Source organism: Aspergillus homomorphus (assembly GCF_003184865.1).
Source record: "Aspergillus homomorphus CBS 101889 unplaced genomic scaffold BO97scaffold_8, whole genome shotgun sequence".
Taxonomy (NCBI): Eukaryota; Fungi; Ascomycota; class Eurotiomycetes; order Eurotiales; family Aspergillaceae; genus Aspergillus; species Aspergillus homomorphus.
This window is the reverse complement of record NW_020291894.1, coordinates 344,298-368,599: the sequence shown is the minus strand read 5'-3', so window position 1 is coordinate 368,599 and position 24,302 is coordinate 344,298. Positions and strand designations below refer to the sequence as shown.

General features: G+C 52.0%; 8 protein-coding genes across 8 annotated transcripts; 5 read left to right on the top strand and 3 right to left on the bottom strand.

The window, feature by feature from the left end:
- Positions 1–235: 235 nt before the first annotated feature.
- On the bottom strand, positions 236–2,618 carry BO97DRAFT_441582 (MFS transporter). The gene is made up of 3 exons (XM_025698182.1): positions 2,051–2,618; positions 1,073–1,979; positions 236–1,013 (listed from the first exon to the last, which is right to left on the bottom strand). Exons 1-3 carry the CDS (start codon positions 2,314–2,316, stop codon positions 348–350), a joined length of 1,839 nt encoding a protein of 612 aa, XP_025553739.1. The 5' UTR covers positions 2,317–2,618; the 3' UTR covers positions 236–347.
- Positions 2,619–3,406: 788 nt separating this feature from the next.
- On the bottom strand, positions 3,407–7,614 carry BO97DRAFT_340100 (inositol polyphosphate kinase KCS1; the record flags this gene model as incomplete). Its single annotated transcript, XM_025691580.1, has 2 exons — positions 3,407–5,345; positions 5,420–7,614. 2 exons carry the CDS (start codon positions 7,612–7,614, stop codon positions 3,407–3,409), a joined length of 4,134 nt encoding a protein of 1,377 aa, XP_025553738.1.
- Positions 7,615–8,612: 998 nt separating this feature from the next.
- Positions 8,613–9,712, bottom strand: BO97DRAFT_404112 (uncharacterized protein). The gene is made up of 4 exons (XM_025694894.1): positions 9,607–9,712; positions 9,000–9,520; positions 8,813–8,949; positions 8,613–8,753 (listed from the first exon to the last, which is right to left on the bottom strand). The coding sequence occupies exons 1-2, from the start codon at positions 9,616–9,618 to the stop codon at positions 9,023–9,025; spliced, it is 510 nt and encodes a 169-aa protein (XP_025553737.1). The 5' UTR covers positions 9,619–9,712; the 3' UTR covers positions 8,613–8,753; positions 8,813–8,949; positions 9,000–9,022.
- Positions 9,713–11,745: 2,033 nt separating this feature from the next.
- Positions 11,746–13,376, top strand: BO97DRAFT_404111 (DUF614 domain protein). The gene is made up of 2 exons (XM_025694893.1): positions 11,746–12,897; positions 12,962–13,376. The coding sequence occupies exons 1-2, from the start codon at positions 12,117–12,119 to the stop codon at positions 13,195–13,197; spliced, it is 1,017 nt and encodes a 338-aa protein (XP_025553736.1). The 5' UTR covers positions 11,746–12,116; the 3' UTR covers positions 13,198–13,376.
- A 397-nt stretch (positions 13,377–13,773) lies between these two features.
- Positions 13,774–16,947, top strand: BO97DRAFT_386366 (PalH/RIM21 family protein). The gene is made up of 2 exons (XM_025693531.1): positions 13,774–14,239; positions 14,364–16,947. The coding sequence occupies exons 1-2, from the start codon at positions 14,131–14,133 to the stop codon at positions 16,580–16,582; spliced, it is 2,328 nt and encodes a 775-aa protein (XP_025553735.1). The 5' UTR covers positions 13,774–14,130; the 3' UTR covers positions 16,583–16,947.
- Positions 16,948–17,461: 514 nt separating this feature from the next.
- Positions 17,462–19,682, top strand: BO97DRAFT_386362 (MFS general substrate transporter; the record flags this gene model as incomplete). The annotated part of the gene is made up of 15 exons (XM_025693530.1): positions 17,462–17,657; positions 17,726–17,819; positions 17,878–17,905; positions 17,960–18,006; positions 18,062–18,139; positions 18,190–18,255; positions 18,307–18,338; positions 18,398–18,567; positions 18,620–18,674; positions 18,726–18,779; positions 18,834–18,921; positions 18,971–19,110; positions 19,175–19,249; positions 19,309–19,428; positions 19,501–19,682. The coding sequence occupies 15 exons, from the start codon at positions 17,462–17,464 to the stop codon at positions 19,680–19,682; spliced, it is 1,425 nt and encodes a 474-aa protein (XP_025553734.1).
- A 386-nt stretch (positions 19,683–20,068) lies between these two features.
- Positions 20,069–21,008, top strand: BO97DRAFT_340281 (DODA-type extradiol aromatic ring-opening family dioxygenase; the record flags this gene model as incomplete). The annotated part of the gene is made up of 2 exons (XM_025691591.1): positions 20,069–20,206; positions 20,289–21,008. Coding segments are annotated over 2 exons (858 nt in total), but the record flags the coding sequence as incomplete, so codon positions are not given.
- Positions 21,009–21,440: 432 nt separating this feature from the next.
- On the top strand, positions 21,441–24,014 carry BO97DRAFT_386361 (uncharacterized protein). Its single transcript, XM_025693529.1, has 2 exons — positions 21,441–21,658; positions 21,737–24,014. The coding sequence occupies exons 1-2, from the start codon at positions 21,548–21,550 to the stop codon at positions 23,756–23,758; spliced, it is 2,133 nt and encodes a 710-aa protein (XP_025553732.1). The 5' UTR covers positions 21,441–21,547; the 3' UTR covers positions 23,759–24,014.
- The last annotated feature ends 288 nt before the right edge of the window (positions 24,015–24,302 follow it).

Here is a 24,302-nt window from a genome sequence, read left to right as displayed (position 1 = left end):
GGATTTGGTCTGGACGGCTAGCTATAGCCGTAGGTGATACTCACTTGGCTAGTTATAGTTGACTATGCTGTAGTTCACAAGGGCACTTGTTGATCAGTACTTGAAAGCCCCCTCAATAGAAAAAAGAAACATAAACGGTAAATAACACGGCCCCAATAGACCAAAACAGGGCCAAATATGCTGAATGGTAGACACAAAATCCCAACAATCCAAAAAAAAAAAAAAAAAAAAACGTCACGTCTATATACGGATGTCAATATACCCAAGTATCGCCCAATGAAAAACTAGATGGTCGCCAGAAATCCCCACACATGCAGGGAAATAAATGAATAAACAGACACAGAAAGCTACACGGTTACCCCCCTTCGTCGCCAATGTCTCCAGGCGATGGACCAAGCCACGATAGCCACCCACACACTCACTGTGCATCCTACTGCCCAGAACCCATAGCATCTCCAGCCGTGGCACTGGCCGTCCGGCGTGCTGTTGCCGCCGTCCGTCGCGTCCTGGTAGCCTCGCGAGTAGATCAGGCCCCATGCTGCTGCGCCGGCGGCGGGGACCATTGCGACGATGCCCCAGTTTGTGCCGAAGTTCTCCACGCCCCAGACAACGGAGATGATGATGGGGACGAGGGAGAAGGCGCTGCCGTAGCCGAGGCCAACGAGGGCAGTGGTGATATGCGTAAGGCCCGGGTATTGGAGGGGTAAGGGGGAGGCGAGGAGGAGGTAGCCGAGGGACAGGAGGAATGCGGATGGGAGGAGGAACGCCAGTCGCGTGAAGGTGACTCTGTTCCCGGGGTCCGATGGCGATGCCGGTCGGTTCAGGTCTGGGTTGCCCCCGGGCAAGAGGTGACGGGCTTGCGGGGCGAAGAAGTCGGAGAGCGAGCCGGTGAGAAGTCGCGCGATGGTCGAGGTCAATGCGACGGTGGTGACATGCGTAGAAGGTAGGCCTGCGGGCGATGGGGCATTAGGGAGGTTGGAGATGGGAGTCAGTGTTTGTACAATAGTGCCCAGCTACCAGAGTTAGTCTAACTTATGCCAGAGGGTTCGTGCGGAGCGAAAGGGGTGCATACGTTGTTTATGTAGGCCTCTCCGGGTCCGGTGACCAAGAAGAAGCCCACTGCAAGCCACCACATGGATCTGTCCTCGAGGAAGACCCTCGTCTCATAGTTCAGGAGCCAGTCCTTCTTCCTGCGCTCCTCGTCTTCCCTCTGCTTGTCCAATCTCGCTGCTTCCAGCTCCTCTTCCGACCGGACAAGCGTGCGTTCCTCGTCGGAATCGGCCGCGAATGTGCCGTAAGCAGACCGAACTTCGTCTCTCGATCGGAAGAACTCGCTCTCTTCGAGGAGACCGCTCCTCTCGAGCTCCTCAACCGCATCGTCAATGTACTTCTCCTCATCCTCATCCACAATCCGCAGAGCGAAAGTACCGACTACACCGATACAGAAGAGCAGCAGAGCGAGGAAGACGAAGTACTTGAACACATCCACATCGCCACGGCTACCGTCCTCGCGAGGCTCGTAAAGTATATAGGTTCCCAGCTGGCTCTGCCACATGCCACTCAGCCCAAACCCGGCAATCGGAACGGCCAACATGATCCCCTTGTGCTTGCCCCGGCCGAAGTTCTTCGCGCACGTCGTCACTGCAGCTAGATACATGCAGCTGGTAGCTGTCCCGATGGCAATAAATGCCACCACCATCACCCAGAAAGGCCAGCCTTCACCACCGGTATCGGGCGGCGGCCCGCTCCGGTAGGCGAAGGCAGCCAGCAGGTAGCCGGCCCCAAACACAATCCCGGAGAGCAACGCAAGGGGCGAGGGCGAGTATCGATCACAGAGGTAGCCAAAGAGTGGGACAGGGAGGTACATCGAGACCTCCGCGGCGATCGCGACAGCGTTGACCCTGAGCTGAGTGTAATGAAGGCGAGTCAGCAGAAGAGGACCGTAAAGGGAGAACGCCGTGATGCTCCCAGCTCCCAGGCTGAGGAGTTCCGATTGTTTGATTAGCAAGAGTTCCGCTGACAATCGTGTTCGCACTGAGATTAACCTTACCAAGTAAGCACCCCCCAGGCAAAGCTGCCGATTCGGATGACTTCCTTGGCCATCTTCTTGCGGTCTCGCTCCAGAATCTCTTCGACCACGTCGTTCAGCAGACCGTCCTCGTCGTTTGCTGCGGCTAGCCTGGACACTGGTCGTGACCTGTTGGCTCCGTGCTCCTCTCCATCCGCACCGTCGTCCAATCTGTCTAGTAAGGGACGGTGAGAGTCGAAGTCCCGTTTGTCGATGGTAGAGACTGTTTGGCCATTGGACCCTGGCATATTGTAGGCTGTCCTTCAGAAAACACTGGGATTCGGGATACGAAGGGGAACTCTAGCCAAAGAAGCGAGCGAAAGAGACAGGTGAGGTATGAATGTGAATGTGACTCCTCAGGTGGAGACGGACTATCGTCATCCGGAGCACAGCACCGAGCGAAGGAGTTAGTAACGATGATCGGAGAATCTCTAGCCAGCTGGAGCTCTCATATGACCAGATAAAGAAAATAGATAATCAGTAGTCGGATGCAGAGATTGGTAGGCAAAACAGGCTAAAGATAATAAAGATGGAATTGCCAAAACAGGAGCTAAGCTGTCGGGAAAGCGAAGGGGAAGAGGAGGATGGACCGAGGAATGATGAGCACGATTAGATAACGTCTGCTTATCATCCCGACACGTGATCCTAGCCTGCGGTCACAGACAGACGGACAGTACTCATCATTCCCACCTCTTATTGCGCAATTAACCCTTGCTCCTAGCAGAAAACACATACAACATTCCCTTGCATTGCCAGTCTTACAGTTTTGACTTAGGCTTTCATCAAAGAATTCACTATATGGTACGAATATTGAGGTCTTGTCTAACTGCTGCGCCCATCCTTACTTATGTACACAAGTACCACAAGTCTCGAAAAAAATTACCCTACCAGACTGAAAAGCACAACAACGATCCCAGAGCTTTGCACCTACTCCCAGGAGGTATAGAGCAGTAAAACAGGTCCAAGGAACAAACCGGAAATTACCAGCAGAAACAAAGACAAAAGTAACAAGTCTGAAAAACAATTTCATACATGCCATATGATTCTGGCCGCAGTACAAAACCCTTCATCCATCATGCTCCAGGCATGGATAGTGAAGGCTGAATTAGGTAGCATAATGCCATGATTAGTCGTCAATATCGTTTCGCTCGCCATAGGATGGCAGTTGACCGCTCTCGGTCTTCGATATCAGCTGTCACAGAACCATTCCTGCATCATTTGGTCGAGCCAAAGCAGCAGGTACAGTGTAGGGATGATATAAAGGTAAGTCGAAGGCACTCAATGAAAGGAAAAGGGCTCGCGAGGCTCAAGGCCGCCATCGAAAAGAAGGATCAGCGATTAGAAGCTGACTTCACCGGGGTCACTCTCCATGACGTTCTCGTCCCAGTACCGCTCTGATGATTCGTCTTGATCTGAGTGGCGAGAGCCAAGGGCGATGGCCTCACCTTCGCCTCTTTCGACATAGTCATCTTGGCTGACCTCTTTCAAGATCCGTTGGAAGTACATTCGTAGAGTCCGAAGACCGCGCAGATAGCCACGATCAATGTCATCGGGATGCTGCGGCGGACAGGGAGCATTGGGCGAGATTTCGTCCTCCCCTGTGACACAGTTCGCGAAATCCACGATCTTCAGCTGAACATCTGGATACCCATCATCAGAGCTCCGGCGTTGCAAATTTTCTCGCATGGTACCGGAGCCCGATCGACCGTTGATCTGAGAACCTTTATCCGCGGGGTTCGGGTCACCATCGTAGAGAATCAAGAGGCTGCTGGCATAAAGGCGATACCGCTTGAGTCTTCTGATCATGTTCTCCAATCGCGCTAATTTCTCGAGAATAACAGGGATTTTCTTTGTCACACTCCGTTGACTAGCACCATCGTAAAGGAAACGCGTAAGAGCATCCTGAAATTCTCGACCAGCCTTTAGATCGCGACCAAAGTATTTGTCCTCGAAGGAATACTCTTGTTTCTTCACATTCCATGTTTGCATGCCACATAAGCGCACGCCTAGCTGCTGAGAAGTAGTGGATTGGCACTTGCGTCTCTGCGACTTTCGCTTTTTATCATCAGCCTCAATGCCATATTGACGCGTTCCCATCTTCAAATCCAACACGCAGGGCTTGTTCATGCCCGCAGTCAAATCCTCTAGCAGAAGGAAGAATTGGACCCTGTCGTCTTTCCGCGTCTGCGCCTCCTTGGGATTAGAGGGGAGCAGTGCATGATCATCATGCCTGGAATCCAAGCCCAAGGAATCGTTCGAAACCTGATCGGCAGGCTTGGAAGCGATAGCAGTCTTTGGTTGGGGAAGAAGTGGCCCGAATTCTTCGGCAACTCGCTGTCTTGATGGCGATTTCAAAGATACATCGCCTTCCATTGGAAAGACACCATCTTCTTTGTCGCCCCCGTATCCATCGTCGTCGAAGAATAGCAGCTCGCCTCCTCCTTTTCCGGAGCCTAGGCTCCCCCGTCTCTGCAGCCCGCTCCCAGAACGGCGACGTCTCATGGGCCGAGTTCGCGAGAGCGAGCTAGCACGTGGGGGCGTCTCCTCGGTTCGGACCTTCTCAAGTCGATTCTGGCCCGCATCCAAAGCCGTAGACGCCGATGAAGACAGTCCGAGCCCATCACCTGTTTGTTTGGAGATCTCAATGCCAGCAGAGTGGGCCGATGCATCTTCAACGGAAGCAGTGCGACGGCTTAGAGTTCGGTCTTCCGAGAGATTGACCCTGCGGCGGATGCCATCCGAAGACGTCCTTGGCAAATTCAGATGACCACGTGCATGACGTCGGTGGTGGTGAATAGCAGGGGGGCTAAACACCTCACGTAAGACTTGCTCCTGCAACTGTCTGTTGACGGTCGTAGCACCCCACTGCTTTTTCTTCAGCGCCTGGGGGGATAGCGGACCATCAGCTAAGGACGCATGTCCGTTCAATCTGTCCGAAATGGATTCGATTTCGTTTGAGAAGCGCCGCTGAGTCATTGACCCATCTGCAGTTCTTGGGCGCTGATAGTGGGAGAAGAGATCTGCTGGAATAATATGTCTATTGTTTTCCAGTATCACTTGCGGTATAATGCCGGTGACTTGCTTTTGGCTGAAGATCCGCGGTTGATCAGTGTCTTTAGAAGGGCATGAGCTACTTGCTGCCATCGAGTCTTTACTGTCAGCAACGTTGGAATTGCTCACAGCATGTTCGATATCTCTGTGTTCTCCGTTGGTCATGGATGATTCCTTGGATCGCTTTGGTGTCTTTGAAAAAGTGACATTGAGAACGCCGATGTATCTATAGACAGTGTAAGTAAAAAGACCGTATTCTCGCTGTCGCAAGGAGCTAGAAGAACAACACGGCATACGCACCTCGGCAAAAACATCAGCATTTCAGGGTGCCTGCGCTCGATACGCTCGTAGAATTCATTTTCCCGATTATTGAGCTGTTTGCATACAGCCCGTCTGGAAAATCGGAATACGGTCGTATGTCCACCCACTTGATGACGATAAGGTTTGAGCTCCACTGCTCCGAGGGGTGCAGCATTGCAATGCTTGCGTCGCGCACGTGGGAATCGTGGGCCCTGGGTCGGGGTGGCAGTGGGTGTGACATCAGCTTCGTCCGTCAAGCTCGATTCCTCATCCCGAATTGACAGGCCACTATCGTCGGCAGATGCAAACTCGGATTCGCATGTCGAATAATAATCATTGTTGCGCTCGGGAATGGAAGCAAGAGACTCTTCATTAAGTTCTTCTATTGGAGCATTTGGTATGCCTTGGAGGTCGCCGTGCAGGATTCTACTTTCATTTTTAGAGCGAAGAGATATGTCCACATGATTACCTTCTGGCTCATCAGAAACATGTCTCTTAGGCATCAAGACGTGGCCATTCTGCGCGGTTGAGATGTCAATAGGCGCTGCCCCACGATGGCCCTCCGTATACGGCGGACTGGAATCGACCTCTTCTGATACCGTGACCCGCTCATGTGGGAAATAGACGGCCGACGATATCTGTTCATCTTCTTCCTCTTCCAATGGACGACGCTGTTCCCGATCTGAATCGGATGTAGACAGGTGTGAGCCCAAACCGCCGTGGCTTCCATGGTCCTTAGAGAAATAGTCTCGCCCTCTTTCAGCAAATTGGGTAGGAATGCTTCGTGAAAACGAAGTGCCACGGGCTCCTCCGGGTGTCAAATGAAAGTTGCGGATCTCCTCTAGAAGACTTCGAGGTAGAGCCCGTGGCTTCGACTTAATGACGTTGTCACCATGCATTGCCTGACTGGTCTCGCTCTCTATCCTTGGCAAAATCAGTGGAGTATCAGCGAGCGACAGCTGCGACAAACTCTTGGAAGTCGCAAGTTCCCCATTTTCTGTTGGAGATGGAAGTGGCAACGGGGAATCACAATGCTCCAGAGAGAAACGAGGCTCCGAATGCGTGATCAAGCGGTGTGAATCGTGGAGCTCTGCGGAATCGTCGTGTCTTCCTGCACGTTCCTCTCTTCGTTTACGATCGGGCGAGGTAGTATTTTCTTTGAACAATCCCAAGTAATGACTTGACTTACGGCTGCGCACATGAGATGCGGGCTCCGCATTGGTCAAATTGGCTTCTATCGATTGCTCAACTCTGCCACGCCGACTGCGACTCGAGCTCCGTTCCAATTTTGTCTCACGTGCTCCGTCATGGAATTGTGATTTATGCCAGGGATAGTGAGTTGTGTCGACACTGGCCACTGGGGAGTGGACGCCCGGCGAAGAGACGGAGGAGTGTAAGGGTGGTAAGGTCGGCAAAGGCGCATCACTAAGGGAGGCCGACAGGAGACTGCGATGGGCTAGAGGATCCACCAAAGCAGCCGGCTTGTTAGCAGCACCATCTGACGAGACTTTTCGAAGGGGTTGCAAGCTTTCCCAAACAGAGTATGGCGCACTGCGATGTGCTAGCCCCGGCTGCTCATCCACAATCGCATCCGAGTCTACCGGTAGCAAAGGGGTAGAATGCGGGACTACCGGCGGAAGCAACGAAGGAGAGTCTAACGGATGCTTCCTGTGGACGTCAACTTCCATGTGGGAGGTGCCGACGCAACTAGAGCGGGGAAAGACCTTGTGAGGAGAATCCGAAGAAGCAGAAGCAGACACATCCTCAAGCAGAGGAGTCAGATTAGCTGGCGGCTCATGATTTGTATCTTCCGAAGGCGACAACCGCGGGGTGGTGCTAGGGTCGGTGTCGGAGGGGAGATAATGCGTTGCGAAGATGCTATCTCTCTCAGACAATTGTGGACTGTGAGAGCGATCGGGACGGGAGAGTCTCTCCACGGGGGCTGCGGTGGGCCGTTTTAGAGGAAAGGTGGGAGCGGGCTTGGCCCATTGATGAGCCGTGGGAGATTCGGCGCGGGAAGGCGAAGGAGCTTGCTGGGCATCTTGATGTATGAGCTGGCTCCGAGCATCGTTGTGGCGCCGCTGCTGGTCGCGAGGGAGGTCAGGCCCTTCAGAGCAATCATATTGGGCAGATGCATCAGGTGTCACCAGGGGTCCTGACCAGGTATTGTCTGTCGCAGATGGAGGTCTTGACATGGGGAGGACATTGGTCGAGATGCACGATGAGAACAGGGTGGGAAAAGAGCCGAGAAAGACAGGAAACGCTGTTGGGGCTGGAAGATTATGGTTGGTGTTTCACTCTCGGGGAGAAGGGAGCTGGCGTCACTGGGATTTAGCAACTGGGACGATCGAGAAGATCAAGGAACGTCAGCCACGTTCCAGGACATGGACACCTTACAGGCCGAGAAGACTTAGTGTGGATAGTCTTTATTTTGGGGAAAAGGGGGGTCATCAGGGTTCGGAAAGTTGGGAACTCACTGACAGGCTCAAATAGGCGTTATCGGGGCTTGAGAAGGAAGTAGTACTAGGTAATAAGGTCCGGGGGGGTGCGTGGAGGAAGAAGAGATGGAGGCGACTACTCTAGACTAGTTGAGGAAGTACCCAAGACGCAGTAGCCGGGGGAGAAACAGGAAAGATGAGGAGAGAGAAGGAAGCAGTAAGCCGCAGCAGTAGTTGCAGGAGACGACGGGATGACAAGGCAGACAGATAGAAGAAGATACTCCCTCCGTCTCAAAGCAGTAAAGCAGGACAGTTCGGGGTTGGTTTGGTTGGGAGGGAACTGGAGTTGAAGGAAGAAAGGGAACTAAAGGAAGAGAAGCGTTTGGCTGAACCAGAGACGAACAAATGACGCGGATCTTCGTCACCGCCTTTGTGGGTCTTTTTACCAGCCAGCTACGGTTCCTTCGGTTACTGTGACTGGTCGGGGTTGGGGATTGAAAAAAAGTGATAAGCAGATCTGACCTAGACTAGGTAGAAAGAAAAAGGAGTCCAGAGCAAAATTGAGGATCCCATTCAGAAAAAAATAAAAACTTTAAAAGTAAAACTTGGAGGCCGGAGTACGGAGTAAGAGGATTCCACACTAATTGCTTATTTCCTTGGATTTTTATTTATCTTATAGGGGTTATCTTGTAGTTATCTGTCTCGCCAGTCTTTCATTCTATCACCAGCTAGAGATAGAGATAAGTATCCTCCTTCTACCGTCCCTTCTCACCGGTCACAACCCTAGTACAGAGCAGAGGTGAGGAAATCAATAATGACTGCTGCAGCCTTGAGTTTCCAATTATATTATTTTGTGTATCCCTGGAACCGAGTGCCCCAAGAAGGAAATAATTTAGCTAATGGGAATTCCAAGTTAGAAAGTGAATGTGAAATGTAGGTAGGTAGGTACTGAAACCTTTAGGAGGCAATTTCCTTCCGCCCCGGGGGTCATCTGTGCCCTCCCTATTTTATCTACCTACTTGTTGCGTCCTACAATATTAATCTTCCCCCGTCTTTAGGCGGCAACAACCTTCAAGTTCCATCTTCTCTCCCCTGCTCCTGATTAGCATGCAGCAAACAATTTTGGATAGACATCCACTTACAGGCAACTTCTCCGGTCATCAACCTATGTATCTATGCCTGCCTCCGTCTTGTCATTCCTGAACATCCAATGCCGACCCGATACTTGGATTTTGGAGCCCCGTGGATGCTCGCTGGCATATGATTGATGGCATTTGGAAAAGACCGGTGTCCATGGCTCTCCGCTCGCCCAGGCTACAGCAAGGGCTATCGGGACACTCGGAATGCAGACATGACGGTAGAGCGAGCTGCTCGATCGGCTGCTTTCTGGGCTAAAAGCAATGTCGTCAACGGTACCTAGCAGGATGAAAGCAGTGGAATCGATCGATGGGAGAGATTCGCTACCCTGCATAATGTGACCTGTCGTCTGGTCCATTCTCCTTCTGCCCAGCATCGACCTTGCGATGCAATACGTGCAACCTTCTCGTACAACCTCATTGTTGTTTTGGCAGGATTCTCTGAAACGCCTTGCATACGTACCGAATTTCTGGTCCCGGTGGGGTTGCAATTCGGGGAACCCGCTAGATGCGATGCTAAACAAGTTCTAGATAAAACCGGGGGAGAGGGTCCGATAAGCGATGGATACATTCATAAACTTCGGAGAAGAGATAGAGAGATAAGGCACCTTACACCAGATATCATTGGTAGGTGCAGATCCAAGTATGCCTGGTTGCTAGTAATGCAATATTCATAAGATCAGGTTGGAAGAAAGGAGAGAAATCCAGGAGAAATTCATGATGGATGACGAATGACTCGGGATGAATCACTCACTACAGGACTGTATTGATAATTGAACTCCTTCAAGTTCTTCCCCACTCCCGCCGCATGACCCGTTCCGCATTGGATCTACCAATCATTGGAAAACGTGACTGTCGGGCTGGTCACCGGCCTCTGCCATGTAAAATACCTCAGGCATCCAGAGCGCCGGAATCGGTGCCTTATACTTTCTGAAGTTCAATTCAAAGTTGGAGCTTGCCTGGAACACTGCATTGGACCTCCCTCATCCAAGCATCAGGACGCATTGTTTCCGTTCTCGTTGAGGCAATTCTTAAATGACTTCCCTAAATGTTAGAGATGACGCTCTGGTTTGGTTTCTGTTGCCAACCTGACTAAAACGATTGTCAGCTCACTGCTTCTCGCCAATCCAATAGGTGCTCTCTCACGCAATCTCAAGCAATCTGCACGCTGTGTGGAAACGCATAGTACCATCAGCTTTAAGTCATCTCCTATGCTATCTCGTACAAAAGCGACCTTATCAGGCGTTATGCGTGTCGTCCTATGGGTACAGTCCTGAACAACTACATCCCGGGTGATTTCTGGAGTTGAACGCTATTGCCGGGGTTCTTATCACTGCTCTGAATGCAGAACAGATATTCCGCTGCTGCTTATCTGAAGATTCTTTAGGTGCGTTATCGCTTCTGTAGAATCTTATACTCATTTTGCAGTCAAGGGAGGCCAGGAGCACCCTTGCATAACTGTTCTGCTGGTGGCCTCAACAGTATCTTATCAACCAGGATCCCATGCGCACGACATCCGGACTCAGGGTGGTATCACGGACTTCGCTTGGACCATCCTAGCTCTCAATATAGCTCTTATCGTCAGTCAATCCACTTTATGCATGTCAGCCAGGTCGTCGGCTTTGTTCCAGTTACCCTCTTGGAATGCTATGCTCTCGCTAACAAGGCTAACTGATTCCACAACGGTGTAGCTTGGCTTGGTATTGCAGGCCCATAGTCATCGTTATGTTCAACTTAGTTTCATATAATAGCAGAATCAGCATGATCGTGAACGTCTGTCCTAACATTTCCTTTCTATCTCACTTGTCATTGCCTAAAGTAGGAATTAGGACAGCAGCAGAAAGATACACTTTTACTTACCTCGCCTCTCCAGTTTAGAATGAATTCTTAGAGAGCGCAATTTTTTATTCACATTGCAGACGCTCTATAAAAATCAGTATGCTGATGTATGTAGGAGAGTGAGCACAATCTTCTCGTGGCCAAGCATTAAGCAGGACCCCAAAAGTGTATTTAGTCGTTAACTCAGCAACTGAAAGTGCTTCACCCCCAGCAGGTATGTACTACACATCCTCTCGTCATGTGATGGATGGCGCCTGCAATCAGCGGTTATTCTGGCCGGGGAAACGGGGGATCTTTCCCCAAACCGCAGTGTCTGAGCACCACAACTGAAATACAGCCTTCATGAATCTGAGACATATGAAAGTTCGATCGATCAAGTGAGGCGCAGTTCAACAGACAATATCATCATATTCCGAAAGTGATGGCTATGCTCCCCGTTGAGCCATTCCAAATTCCAATCGTCCAACAACAATCATCCACCTCCCCACCAGACAGTCCTTCGTTCTACTAAGCACTTCAATTCCAATCATTCGATTTATTATGTCATTACATGGGTTTACCCGCCACGCTAATAGTAGTGTCAGTAGCTGGTGATGAGATTTACAGGTGCGCAGTAGGACTTGAATATTTCTGCGTTGCAATTTCCTGGATTTCTCCAATGTCATTAGGATTTGGGCGCTTCGGCGGCCATCCTAAATGTGACGGCGCCGACCGTGATGTGATGAGACGTGCTTAAGGGCCCAACGGGGACTTCCGAGGGACCACTGAGCCAACCGAAGTGATCACTGGTGTGAACAGTTCCAGAACGGTGCAGCCTAAGGGCTGTTCGGCGCAACGACTACCCTGATACTTGAAGCTCTGGCCATTTAGATCCTGGTCTCCCCGCTGCGACATTGATCATCTCACGCGCTCTAAACTCCACCCCAACGAGGCGTTCATCCCCAGCGGAGGCTACACATAATGTAATTGCTTCCCACATCGTATGGCGCCGTTCCTCACTCCGCTTTCATCTTGCTTACCTTGTGTCCTTGAAACCGGGTGCTTTCCGCGGATCATTTCCGGGGAAGGCTTGTGTCGCTTCAATATATGTAGTCTATCGTATGAAGACTACAAACGAGTGGCAAATAAGTTGGGATACGCCTTATCTTCCTCCGGCAAGCACAGCTTTAGCGTTTTCAATTTATGTACAACTATTCAGACCTGCGAAGAGGCCGCAGCAAAACCGCATAGCGCCAAAAGTCGAGTGCAATACCGCGTCAAACAAGAATCCTGACGGTTGTCAAAATGAATGGGCAACTTCGACTAGATACATCCAACCTGGAAGGCGGGAATCAAAGATACTCTTTCCTTGCGACGCCATTGGAGATGCATGCCCCTGGGGGTACACTCAGACACATGGCCTTGCCGACGAGCGCACCAAGCGACCTTCCAGCAGAACATATGAACGTACCAGAGCAGGCCCAGCCATCTCTAAACGAGAAGACGCAGCACTTGAGCGACGAAACGAACCCTCATGCTTATCCAGGCGGACCTGATATACAGCATCATCCTGCGAATTATGCTCCATTCGCTGATGAGGTGCGCCCGCCAGCAAAAGCTGAACCAGTAGCACCAGACTACTCGTATGCGCAACCTCCGCAAAGCCCCGGGCCGCTTCCAGTCAAAGTAAATGTGCACGCCTCAGATCAGACTCTGAAGAGTCACTCTGTGGCAGTTGCACCAGACACTAATCCATTACATCCTAACCCACTACCTCAATTTCCCCCTCCCATCGCGCCGAGCGCATCCGCAACTCCAGCAGCAAATCATATCCTGGCATATCATCGACCGGGACAAATTCTACACCCCAACCAGGCCATCAAAGGAGGCTCATGGAAGACTAGTCTTTGCGGCTGCACAGACATCGGCTCATGCTGTCTGGGGCTGTTATGCCCCTGTATTCTATATGGGAGAACGCAGCATCGACTGCAGACGATGTCTCGCGGGGATGATCCGACAAATATGCTGGATCATAGTTTCTGCAATGGGTCATGTACTGCAATGGCTTTATTCTGCGGCTGCCAATGTCAGTATATCTATCTCCAGTTGCAATGCTAAGGGTTGTGCAACGAGCTGACCTGGTGTCTTAGGGTTACTGGCTACAATTCAGCGCCGGCGGGTGCGCAGGGCATATGAAATCCAAGGCGACTTTATATCCGACTGCGCTCGAGCAACGTGCTGCACTTGCTGTACGTTGATCCAAGACGAAGTTGAGATCAAGAAACGAGAGGAAGAGCGCGGGAATTTCGCCAGAGCTTCGGGGGCGGCTCTGGTATCGCCATATTTGGCTCCAGTACAGATGTCGTACGGGCAACCTTCCAGGTGATGGCCCGGATATACATATGGCGTAACAATCTCACGGAAGTCATGTACATATTCGAACCCACTTACGGCTGCATCAAATTATCCTCAGGTGGTTTGGCTGTGGAGCCGGAGCATGACGATGGCCTCAGCTACTACTCACTCTGCATGTTGACGTGTATATACTGTACCTCTATCTGCAAGTCTATAAGGTCTCAATATGCCTTTCGGAGGCTCTATGCTAACCATTAACTGTTTTGATCTGTGCACATTTTAAGGATGTCTATTATGTCTTGTCGCGTGGCATGGATACGCGACTAGGTGATTCCTCTATACTCTCGATACATCTTGATCATCAAAGGGTCGGAGCACTGTGGTTCACAGTCTCGCAGATGGCGTAAGCTTCGAATAGTATGAATAACTTCCATTCTCACTCCGGAGTACCATATGGTTTGGTTTGTCAAACAACGAGGGACAGAATTGGAGGATGTCACGTCTTCTTGGTAATTGGGGTCAGACTATTTAGGCGGTGAGTCCTGGACTCGGCCCGGGGAATCTGGACCGCAGTGGCGGTTCTTCTGTCGGACTTCACCTTCGATCAAGCGAAGTCCTCATTCATAGATCTGTATGACTTGCTGGCCCCATCCTTTCCATTATTATCCGAGCCCAGTCACCAAGTGCAAATACCTACTTGAAGCCCCGCCATCAAGCCGCATCAGCTCCAACTTGCCTCGAATCTGATTTCGACAGACGAACGTGATCGCTCCATACCCTTCTCGCATTTCCCGACCGTCGGCAATCGATAGAGCGCTTCCGACCTATCGCCATTATGGGTGTATGAATCTGCTGTGTGACGACAGACACCGTTGGGCATTGATGACATTTCATACATATGTTCTTGTGGCGTGTGTGGCCTGCTTTGACCGCGACGTGAAACGTCCTGGTAGCCTGTTTGACCATGGAGAATGACGGGTATCTGGCCCCCCGCCAGATATGGGTTCAGCCAACGACGACTACCACCAGATCATACGAACCGGGCTGTACACCATTCCTACTACCAAGCGCCGGTATGTCAAGGGCAGATATCTTGGGGGGAGGGCCTACTCTCGCCCCCGGAGGGTGGCACATGCCTCCCCCGCATTTCCTCCTCACTGTGACATTGCACTGACGCGGGTTTCGCGGTTTTACCAGGTCACGTTTATCTAAATCGCACTTATACGATCACTTTGACCGAAAATGCCATTTATGATCCAGTTTGTACCAGTACAGCAACGTCCACGCAACATGCGGTCGCGGCGCTTGATACCACCGACCCCTTTTACTCTTCGGTAGCGCCGCAACTGTACGCCATGGGCTGCACAACTGTGGTCAGCTACTTGCTCGTCATTATTCTCCTCATTACTCCGCGCACGTTCTACGTTGGTGGTCCTGGTGGTGGTGCAAACTTTCTGGGAAGGCGCGGCATGATTACCGGTTCATACAGCGGCAACTCCTCGGTGGTCGGCGTTGGTGGTCGCCCCTGGCTTCAGAAGGTCGCTGCGTTGCTGGTAGCTGTATCACTCACGATTGCTACGGTGGATTCCTTCCGGGTCGCTGAACAGCAATATTCATATGGTTACTCTGACGCTGAGGCGTTGACTGATGAGGTTATCGATGGGATGGAGATTCGGGTTGTTCGGGTCATCTCGAGCACTTTTCTATGGCTTGCCCAGGTCCAGACACTCATCCGACTGTTTCCGCGGCACAAAGAGAAGGTCATGATCAAGTGGGCAGGTTTCGCATTGATTGTGTTCGATACCACATTCAGCATTCTGGACAAATTTCTCGTCAAGTCTCATACTACGCATCCGCGATTATACGAAGACGCCATACCTGCTCTCAGTTACCTTTTCGAACTCGCTCTGAACTTGCTTTACGCCGCATGGGTCATATTTTACTCTCTCTCGAAACACCGAATTGCCTTCTTTCACCCGAAGATGAGGAACATCTGCCTGGTGGCCCTGTTGTCGCTATGCGCCGTCCTCATTCCGGTCGTCTTTTTTGTTTTGGATATTTCGAAGCCGAAAATCGCAGGATGGGGTACCTATGTCCGGTGGGTCGGATCGGCTGCAGCGAGTGTCGTCGTGTGGGAATGGGTGGAACGAATTGAAGCTTTGGAGAGAGATGAGCGGAAGGATGGCATTTTGGGACGGGAGATATTTGATGGAGACGAAATGCTCGAAGTTACTCCATCCGAGGAGGTTGATTGGCCGCGCTACAATCCTAACAACAATGATCGCGGTGGTGGTGCTGGCATGTCATCCGGATGGGGAGGCATGATGGGCCTGGCTCATCGTCCTCTGCGCACCAGAGTCGGGCGCAATTGGCAATCCAACTTGGAAAATCAGACAAATATCGCGTCTGCAGACGCAAGACGTCGGAGAATAGTGTCACGGCCTACCCCTCCACCTGCGGCCCTGACACCTGTCAGTCGGGCCGATACCACGAGTGCTGCCAGTACAGTGTACAACGTGCATTATCATCCCGTGTCTAGTCCGACGCCACCAGTTGCTATGCCACATATGGAAGAGGAGGAAGAGGGGCTGGACGATGAAGCGGCTGCAAAGGAGATGACGACAGCTATGGAAAGCCAACAAGCTGATTTGATGCATGGTGGATTGTCGGCGCAGCAGACCAGGGAACAGTCTCCCCAGATTGTTCACATGGACAAAGGGTGGCGAACTCTGCTCAATCCATTCAAACGGAGGCGTGCTTCTTTGCCAAGGGAGGTTGCCTCAGCACAGGCGGAGGAAGAGGCCCCTGGTTCACAATCCGTCGGGGAGCATGGCCTTTCCCCAGATCCTTCCCCGGATGACAGCGACGATGAGCACGCCAACCTCCGACACGCTCGAGCCGGAGCCCGCTTCCAGATCCCCAGGCGATTGAGACCTGGTTCTGGACGCCAAGGCTCAGGTTCCCCACTGCCAGTCACTGTCATTCCTGCGAGACGGAGAGGCCAACAAATCTGGTCGCCGCAGCACTTCAATGATAGTGGACTTTTTGGAACAACCAACTCCAGTCAACGGGCTCCATCGGGTCGTGCTGAGGGACGTGCTAACCTGCCTTTAAGAGTCATTCAGCCGCAGACTCGAACTGCCGCCCCCTGGAGCGCAGATGATAGCACTGCGTATCAGGAACTGCGCTATGATCCCGAAGCAGCGGCTCTGGTGGGATTGGATGATTATCGCCCTGATCAAGTCTCGACTCATGCCGAATATTTCAGTTCCGAGCTAGCCATGGACGAGAACACTGATGGACACCAAGCAACAGGTGCAGACAGGAACTCAACAGAGCCATCGCCGCTGCAACAGTCTTCTCCTGCTCACACAAATGACACCCCAGCTAATGGAGATGCTCGATCTCAGCAATGATGGGGCGTCATACCACACTAGGACTTGTGTCCATTCTACTTACTTTTGGGGTCAATGTTTACACGGATGCTTTAATTAGCGGGGAGTATCGGATCTAAACACCATTTTCTATATATCAGGGTCAATTATTCGCGTCCATTGGATCATTTTGAGATCATCTTCTCTATGGTTCTCCGTCTGAGTGCTAGTGACTTGTTTTGTCTTTGTTTTCGGTTTTGTCTGCTCAAAATGATTTGGGTCGGAATCCCCTCGTCATGAGCTGCTAATGCTCTAAGCTCTTCGCAACTCAGAGGTTGATTCGGCGACTGTGAAGGTACCTGGCGCGGTTTTGTAAAAAGATACCCCTTGGGATGCATATACTCCAGACTTTGAATATACATATATATATCTATCTTATTACTCTTATTTGCAGTTCCGTATTTATTGTTACTTCACCAAGAAACAAGTTCAAAGATCATGGATTACATGACTCAAACTCGCAGTTTCGTTTAGGGTCGGCGGCGAAAGTCCGCTCGCCATGCCAGTAAGTAAAGACAATTGCGGTCCAGCCCGCTCAGCGTTCCACTCCTCCATTGCCAACTTCCACCTCCATTGGCCTCAACAACCATACTAAGGTATACTATACTAAACACTCTAACGGTTCGCCATGAGATAGTCGGAAAAGCCGCAAGCACGCCATCTTGCACGTCAATGATGATTCAAATGAGATGCGACAGAAAAATTGTGCCACTATGGAAGACCATCTACACTAGGGCTCGCCAGTCGCCCTACAAATAAGACGGCCATGGCCACCAGCCCATATACGTCCACGCTGCCATTGCGCTTCAGCCATAAAGTTTTTGCCATAGCCAGTTCGCATTCAGACTAGATCTTTCGGTGATGGCATTTCACGGCAATGTGTCCTCCACGCAGGGCAGACGAACATGGTACCACACCACTTTGTTCAATGCCTTCGTTATCGGTGGAGTGGGCTTCTTAGCCCCAGGCTTGTGGAATGCGATGAGCTCACTGGGTGCTGGAGGCGCGGAATCGCCCTTTCTGATCAACGCTGCGAACGCATTGGTGTTTGGTCTGAGTGAGTTCTCTGCTCATGCGAAGAATACAGTCAGACTTCGATACTGACATGTCGGTGGTTTCTCGCAGTGGGCTTCCTGTGCATCTTCGGCGCACCGATCGCCAATCGTATCGGATTGAATTGGACGCTGTTGCTGGGAGCGGTTGGGTATCCAATTTACTCGTATGTATCTGGGTTTTCCCGTTTCTTGTTAGGGCTGGGTGGACTAACTGATCTGCAGCGCGGCGTTGTATACGAACAATCGCTATGTGAGATTCTCACTCCATGATACTCCATGGTTCTGTGTCTGATCGCCGGTTTAGGGTAATGTCTGGTTCGTGCTTGTTGGATCGGTAGCTTGTGGATTATCGTGAGTGAAGTTTCCGAATCTTCAGTTTTTTTAGCATCTTACTTATGTTCATTAGAGCGGGTCTGTTCTGGGCTTCCGAGGGCGCGGTAGCACTTGGTTATCCTGAGCCGGGCAAACGCGGCAAGTATATGAAGTATGTTTGAATCCCAAAGAGTTAAGTCGAGGATGGCTGACCAGAGATAGCATCTGGCTGTGGTTTCGAACCGGTGGACCCTTGTTGGGCGGTGCTATCGTTCTGGGGCTCAATCAGTAAGGGCTTTGAAAGCGCTGAAGGGAAGAAAAGCTGCTGACACAAGATAGTACTCCTGGGGGTAAAGGCAAGGTTCAGCCAGGTATGTTGCAGCGAGTCTTTATTCTTGTATATGGGGCAACTGGCTGACCCGGTACATAGAGGTATATCTTATCTTTGTTGCGCTGCAGTGTCTGGCTGTTCCTGTCGCGTATTTCCTCTCGCCGCCGGCAAAGGTTCAACGTAGCGATGGGAGTCCAGTTAGGATTATCGCGCAAGGCTCTTGGCGCGCTGAGATGTACGAACTCTGGAAGCTTTGTCGCCAGAAGCAAGTAAGTAATGCTTTGAATCGAGTAAAGTGTTCGGCTCACGTTGTGCGTATAGGTTCTCTTGCTGCTGCCCGTGTTTTGGGCCGCTTATTTCAACCAATATAGTGGCAGTATGGTAGCCCCCCTGTGCTTTCGCTTCACTAGCTGATCTGATCATGCAGATTTTGAGACCTACTACTTCAACGTTCGCGCTCGAGCTCTCATGGGCTTTGTTAGTACGTATCAACTTCCTGGACCGTTCCTGTCAATTGACGGCTAACCCTACCCAGGCAATTTTGCCAACTTGCTTTCTTCGGGGATGATCAGTCGATTCCTCGATTACAAAGGCCTCCCTGTCAAGAGCCGGATCATCTACAGGTATGGCAATCATTGTTGCCATTTAGACCAGTGGACTAACACCCGATAGTTTCTACTATGTCATCATCGTCCACATCGCTGCCTGGACCTACGGCTGGGTTGTGCAGGAACAATTCACTGCGAACCCTCCCGTCCTAGACTGGACCAGCAAAGACTTTGTCAAGGGCTTCTTCGTCCTGATTCTCTGGCGTGCGTCTTTCTCCGCTCGAAACTTAACTCTTACACCACTAACTTCGTCCCGTGGGGGAGACAGAATTCGCCCAGCAAGCTCTGCAGAACTTCCTGTACTACCTCGTCTCAACCATGACCGACAATATCTCCGAGCTATGTATGAAGTCTCCCCTATTTGTCGGTCCCGGCATATTCCCTGTACTAATTGGGCGGCAGCGCGCTATTCGGGTATCCTTCGCGGCCAGGAGAGTTTCGCTCAAGCCGTATCGTTTGGCCTCAACACCCGTGATTGGTATGGAGGACGCGTTCCTCTGTCTGTCAATACGATACTTTTGGGTATGTCTCCTCCCTCGTTTGTGGTGCATACGTCCGATGACATGACTTGTTGACTGGTGATCAATGAAATAGGTCTCGCTGTGATACCCACCTGGCTGGTAGTCAAAGACCACACTCCGATTGAGCATAATAAGGATGAAATTACCCAGTCTAGGGTGGAGGACGAGGAAAGAGTGTCTGGGTTGGGGTCTCTTGGGGGTGAAGAACAGGATGGATTTGTGGTGAGGGAAACAGCCGCGACGAAGATGGCCTGATAGGAAAGAGTCGGGGGAAAGCTTAGTTGTGTGTATTAAAGGATTGTCGTGGAAAATAACATGTGGATTAATAGTGTTTAGAGCGAGATTTAGCACTACCCCAGGCTGTGAGAACCTCGGCGGGTCTGTGGTCCACACGGGGGAAAGTGCTCGGTTTGTGGTCCACCCCCTTCCGATGCACTTCCGACAGACTTGACCGCGGAATAGTATAAGTCAATTGGCAGGCCGGCCATGATTCGACTAGAGTTAGCCTTGTTTTGTGGTGAATCTATAGGCTGATCTGGCGTTGTTAACTCTCTCGAAAAATAGATATGGGTACGTGGTTTGCACGCTTTTCGAGCCGCGCTGCGGTTGTTCCAACCCGAACTATATCAGACAACTAACAACGCACAGGTCTAACTCCGGTACATTTCTTCTCCCATGGCTCCACCATGATGCTGGGCGAGGAAAGCTCCTCGGCCGATTACTGGCGCAAGTGCGGCGATGAAGCGTTGGCGCATGGGATCAAGGGCGTTGTGATCATGGTAAGGAAGGCATACCAGAAAACAAACCACCATCCATACTATACCCTCACTGCTCTAACACTTCCACCCACCCACCGTCCAGGGAGCCCACTGGGACTGCCTCAACGACCAGATCGAGGTAGCGACGAACCCGAACCCAGGCAAAAGCCCCGTGGCGTACGTCGACCCATCGAAATACGTCGACTACCCGCTCAACCCGGACCTGGCGACGTCGCAGCGATGCATCGAGCTCCTCGCACGCGAGGGCTTCAACGTACGCGGCAACGACACCTTCGACTGGATCCACGACGTCTACCTGATCCTGATCCGCATGTTCCCAGCGGGCTGCCCACCGACCACGATCATCTCGCTGAACGCGCGCTACGACCCGCACTACCACTGCAAGGTCGGCGCGGTGCTGCGCCCGCTCCGCCGCGAGAACTACCTGCTAATTGGCACCGGCGGCGCCGTGCACAACCTGTACCGCAACCGCTGGGCGCCCATGCTGCGCTTCCGCGACAACTTCGCCATGGAGACCCCGCCCGAGCCCTGGGCCCTCGAGTTCCGCCAGGCCGTCGAGGACGTCCTCATGAAGACCTCCGGCCCCCAGCTACGCCGCGCTATGACCCGCCTCATGAAACACCCCGAGTATCGCGATGCCCACGCCACTGATGATCATTTCATGGCTGCCATGTTTGTCGCTGGCGCCATGGGCGACTGGGAGGATGAGGGCAGTCCCGCTGTCCTCGGCGCAGAGACCTGGGAATTGACCAATATGTGTAATTCACAGTTCACGTTGGGCGCATGGCCGATTAAGGTCTGAGATCGGTGCGGTGTCTAATTGCGTTGATTCTGTTTTGGAGACGATCTGTCGGAGTTGTTTGGGAGTTAATCAGGGATTTGTTTGTGTGTACTCTGTAGGTCATTAGCTATTTCTGCTTTGGACCCTTGCGTGAAGTTATGTGCATAAACATAGTTTCGTGCATAAATTTAAGCTGTCACCGAGGGGTATGTCTGCCTTGTGGAGACTGTCAGGCATAAGTGGTGAATCAGTTCAATGCTCGCTATGTTGAAGGTCCAGTCTTCAATCCCAGTGCGAATGTAGAGTCAAATCAAGGTAGTCTACGCTGTCAGTAGTGAAAATAAGGTGAATGCTGAATGTCTGAGTCAGCAAGCATAAATCTTCCCCGGGATTCCATAATTCCATTTCCCTTCGTCGTCACGCACGGTACTTGCTCACCCTCACTCACTATCACTCATTCTTTCCCATACGTAATTGATGTCTGCCTGTGTTCTTAGCTTTAGCTGTCTTGCGTCCATTTTAGTCCATGCCACGGCCGTCTCCCCAACGGATGTCGCATCATGGCGACCGTGAATCAGAACATGTTTGAGGCCAGTGTCACTACTGACCGGCCACAAGGCGCCCCGTTATTGGTTCTGCCGCTGAATTTGATCGCTCTCATTATCTCCTCCGTGCGTCTTCTGCAAAAAGCCCTGTCACCGTTTTTTTCCCGGTAAGGGGGAATCGCTGACCTGCAAGATGCCTTACAGCTCGACGATCCCGGTGACCTCGCTCGTCTCTGTCGAACATGCCGCGTGCTCAATTATATGACTCTCCCTCAGCTGTACAGGAACATCACCTTGACCTCCTATGACAAAATCCGCTATCGCGATGACCAGCCCGAGGGCATGGGGAGCGCCAGCCCGTTCTCCATGGGGCTCAACGCCGTCATCACGCGGCCCTACGGCAACCTGGTGCGGTCGTTGACGCTCCGGGGCAATTGGCGCGAATCGGAGCTGGAGGAGCATGCGCGGGTCGGCCGGGTGCCGGATTCCTCGATGATGCTGAACATCGCCGTCCGGGCGGCCGTGGACAAGATGCTCGACCTGGAGAGCTTCAGCTGGGAGCTCAACACCAAGATGATGGAGACCGTCTACCTGGGACTGGCCCAACTGCCCAAGCTGACCTCGTTGACCCTCCGGTTCCCGTCCAGTCGCCATCCGCGCCCGACCATCGTCATCCCGGCTATCCCGCATCTCCGGTACCTGAAGATCACCGACATCGATCCGCTCTGCTATCCTGATGACATCTCCACGTTGCTGTTTCGGTGCCGGAAGCTGCGCGAACTGAAGATGCACTGGTCCCCGCGCATGCGCATCGAGCAGGAGCCCAGCGTGATGCTCCACGACTACTTCCGCAAGTGCATCGCCGCGAAACGGCCGTTATCCATTCGCAAGATCGGCCTGCAGAATCTGTATGCGCTACATACCGAGGAGTTCAATCTTGCCTTCGCCCAACATCCTATGGAGGAGGTGACTATCCTTAATGACATTGGCTCGGATGTTTCGATGAATACGTTCGTGGACAGCACCTGGCCGACCATCCCCCAGAACGAGATCCATATCAAATGCATCCGACAAGATGCATTGTCGCGACGGCATGCTGATTTCATTGGCCATTTTACGGGGCTGGAGAAGATGTATTTTGTCAACGCCAGCTCCAACCCCAATCACGACATCAATTCGCCGCGACAGCTTGTCTCAGCCACGGCGCTCACCCCACCGCAGTCCGATACCAACGGCTCGATGACATACAATTCTGCCGCGAACACCCCGGTCAACTCGCCCAGTCTGCAGGCGACCATTCGCGACTGCTACTTGAATAACATCATCTCCAACCATGCCTCCACCCTTCGGCATCTCCTACTTCCCGCGCGCTGGCCGCTATCGGCCAACACGGTGGCACGCCTTGTGCACGCCAGTCCGCAACTAGAGCAACTAGGCTTCGCTACAGAATTCTCGACCATGGACACCTTGGGATTACTCTTACCCTTCCTTCGCCAGCTGACCGCACTGCGAATCCTTGTACCCACTGGCTCTACCTCCGACCAACCCCGCGGCTCCCAGCCTTCGTCCAAGCTGTTGACTGGCCAATCCTCCAAACTCTCCTCCCGCTCCGCCAACGCTCTCGCCTCAGCACGCACCCTGCAGGACCTCGTCGAAACTGACGACGAGATTCTCATCGAGAAACTCAGCGGCACCCTCGCTGACCAACAAATTTTCCACCGGCTGAAAGTCCTCGGTCTTGGCCGCAAAGCTTTTCTTCTTGGCGGCCACTACACCATCCCCTCGGATCCGCCGAATAACCACCACGCCGAGCCCCAAACCCCGATTGCCTCCCGTGCGCCGAGCGCCGAGGGCAGCAAGAGTCGCGAGCGAAGTCCGCAGCAACAGCAGCACCTCAATTATGCCATAGCATTGGAGAAAGACCTCCCCAACGGCAACCAGCATCATCACGCCACTTACAGCCCCTCAATGATTCCCGCCCTCAATCACCGTAACCAGCCACCTCCGAACACCGTCCTGGGTAAACGGACCCGAGACGAGGAGGATACGCCACCTGCCCGTACCGTGGAGACTGTCCAAACCCCAATCGAAGACGACGATGATCACTGTCTTCCGAAGGTATTCCGGGATCAGCGCGGTCGTGAATGGCGGCGGAAGGTCCGTCGGGTTGGTTGGGAGGTATTACAGCATTGGGAGATCTGGGGGCTGGATAAGCAGGAGTTATGAAGTGTTGTCGTTGTTGCTTGGTTGGATTTAAGGAACTTATACCCTGGAGTTTTGTGTTTGACTTTAACTTAAGGTGTGCTTTTGGGCGGCCGGCGGTAGTTTCTCGTTGAGGGACGGTCGTTCTGCTGTGTACAGTGTTGGATATCTGTACTGGGTCCATGGTGTGGAGATGGATGGACATACTATTAAGATATGTGATGTGATGTGATGTGACCATTACCACATACTCTGCTTATGGATAATAGAAATCTAGAAGAACATTCCCCTCTCATGTCGATGACCCATTGAAGAAACTATGTCCTCTTGAAATGCTTGAATTGTGCTCCTCGTCATGTCATCTGCTGGAGCCCTCTAATGAGTCTAGACCTCTCCGCTTTGGTAGATCATTTATGACTAAGTTTTGACTAATGCCCGATTGAGGGTTTCGCATCTTATCAAAAGCAGCCCTGGGGAAACTCGCATATATGTACGATGTATTGTGATCATCTCTTTGGCTGGAGCTGTTGATCATCTTCACATGTCAATGTAGATCCTGTAGCTTGTC

Coding starts and splice junctions, on each gene's coding strand:
- BO97DRAFT_441582 (XM_025698182.1), bottom strand. CDS start 2,316: ATGCCAGGGTCCAATGGCCAAACAGTCTCTACCATCGACAAACGGGAC. Junction 1,980..2,050: donor GCCTGGGGGGTGCTTACTTG/GTAAGGTTAATC, acceptor GGAACTCCTCAG/CCTGGGAGCTGGGAGCATCA. Junction 1,014..1,072: donor GAGAGGCCTACATAAACAAC/GTATGCACCCCT, acceptor TAACTCTGGTAG/CTGGGCACTATTGTACAAAC.
- BO97DRAFT_386361 (XM_025693529.1), top strand. CDS start 21,548: ATGGCGACCGTGAATCAGAACATGTTTGAGGCCAGTGTCACTACTGAC. Junction 21,659..21,736: donor TCGCTCTCATTATCTCCTCC/GTGCGTCTTCTG, acceptor GATGCCTTACAG/CTCGACGATCCCGGTGACCT.
- BO97DRAFT_386366 (XM_025693531.1), top strand. CDS start 14,131: ATGGAGAATGACGGGTATCTGGCCCCCCGCCAGATATGGGTTCAGCCA. Junction 14,240..14,363: donor ATTCCTACTACCAAGCGCCG/GTATGTCAAGGG, acceptor CGGTTTTACCAG/GTCACGTTTATCTAAATCGC.
- BO97DRAFT_404111 (XM_025694893.1), top strand. CDS start 12,117: ATGAATGGGCAACTTCGACTAGATACATCCAACCTGGAAGGCGGGAAT. Junction 12,898..12,961: donor TTTATTCTGCGGCTGCCAAT/GTCAGTATATCT, acceptor CTGGTGTCTTAG/GGTTACTGGCTACAATTCAG.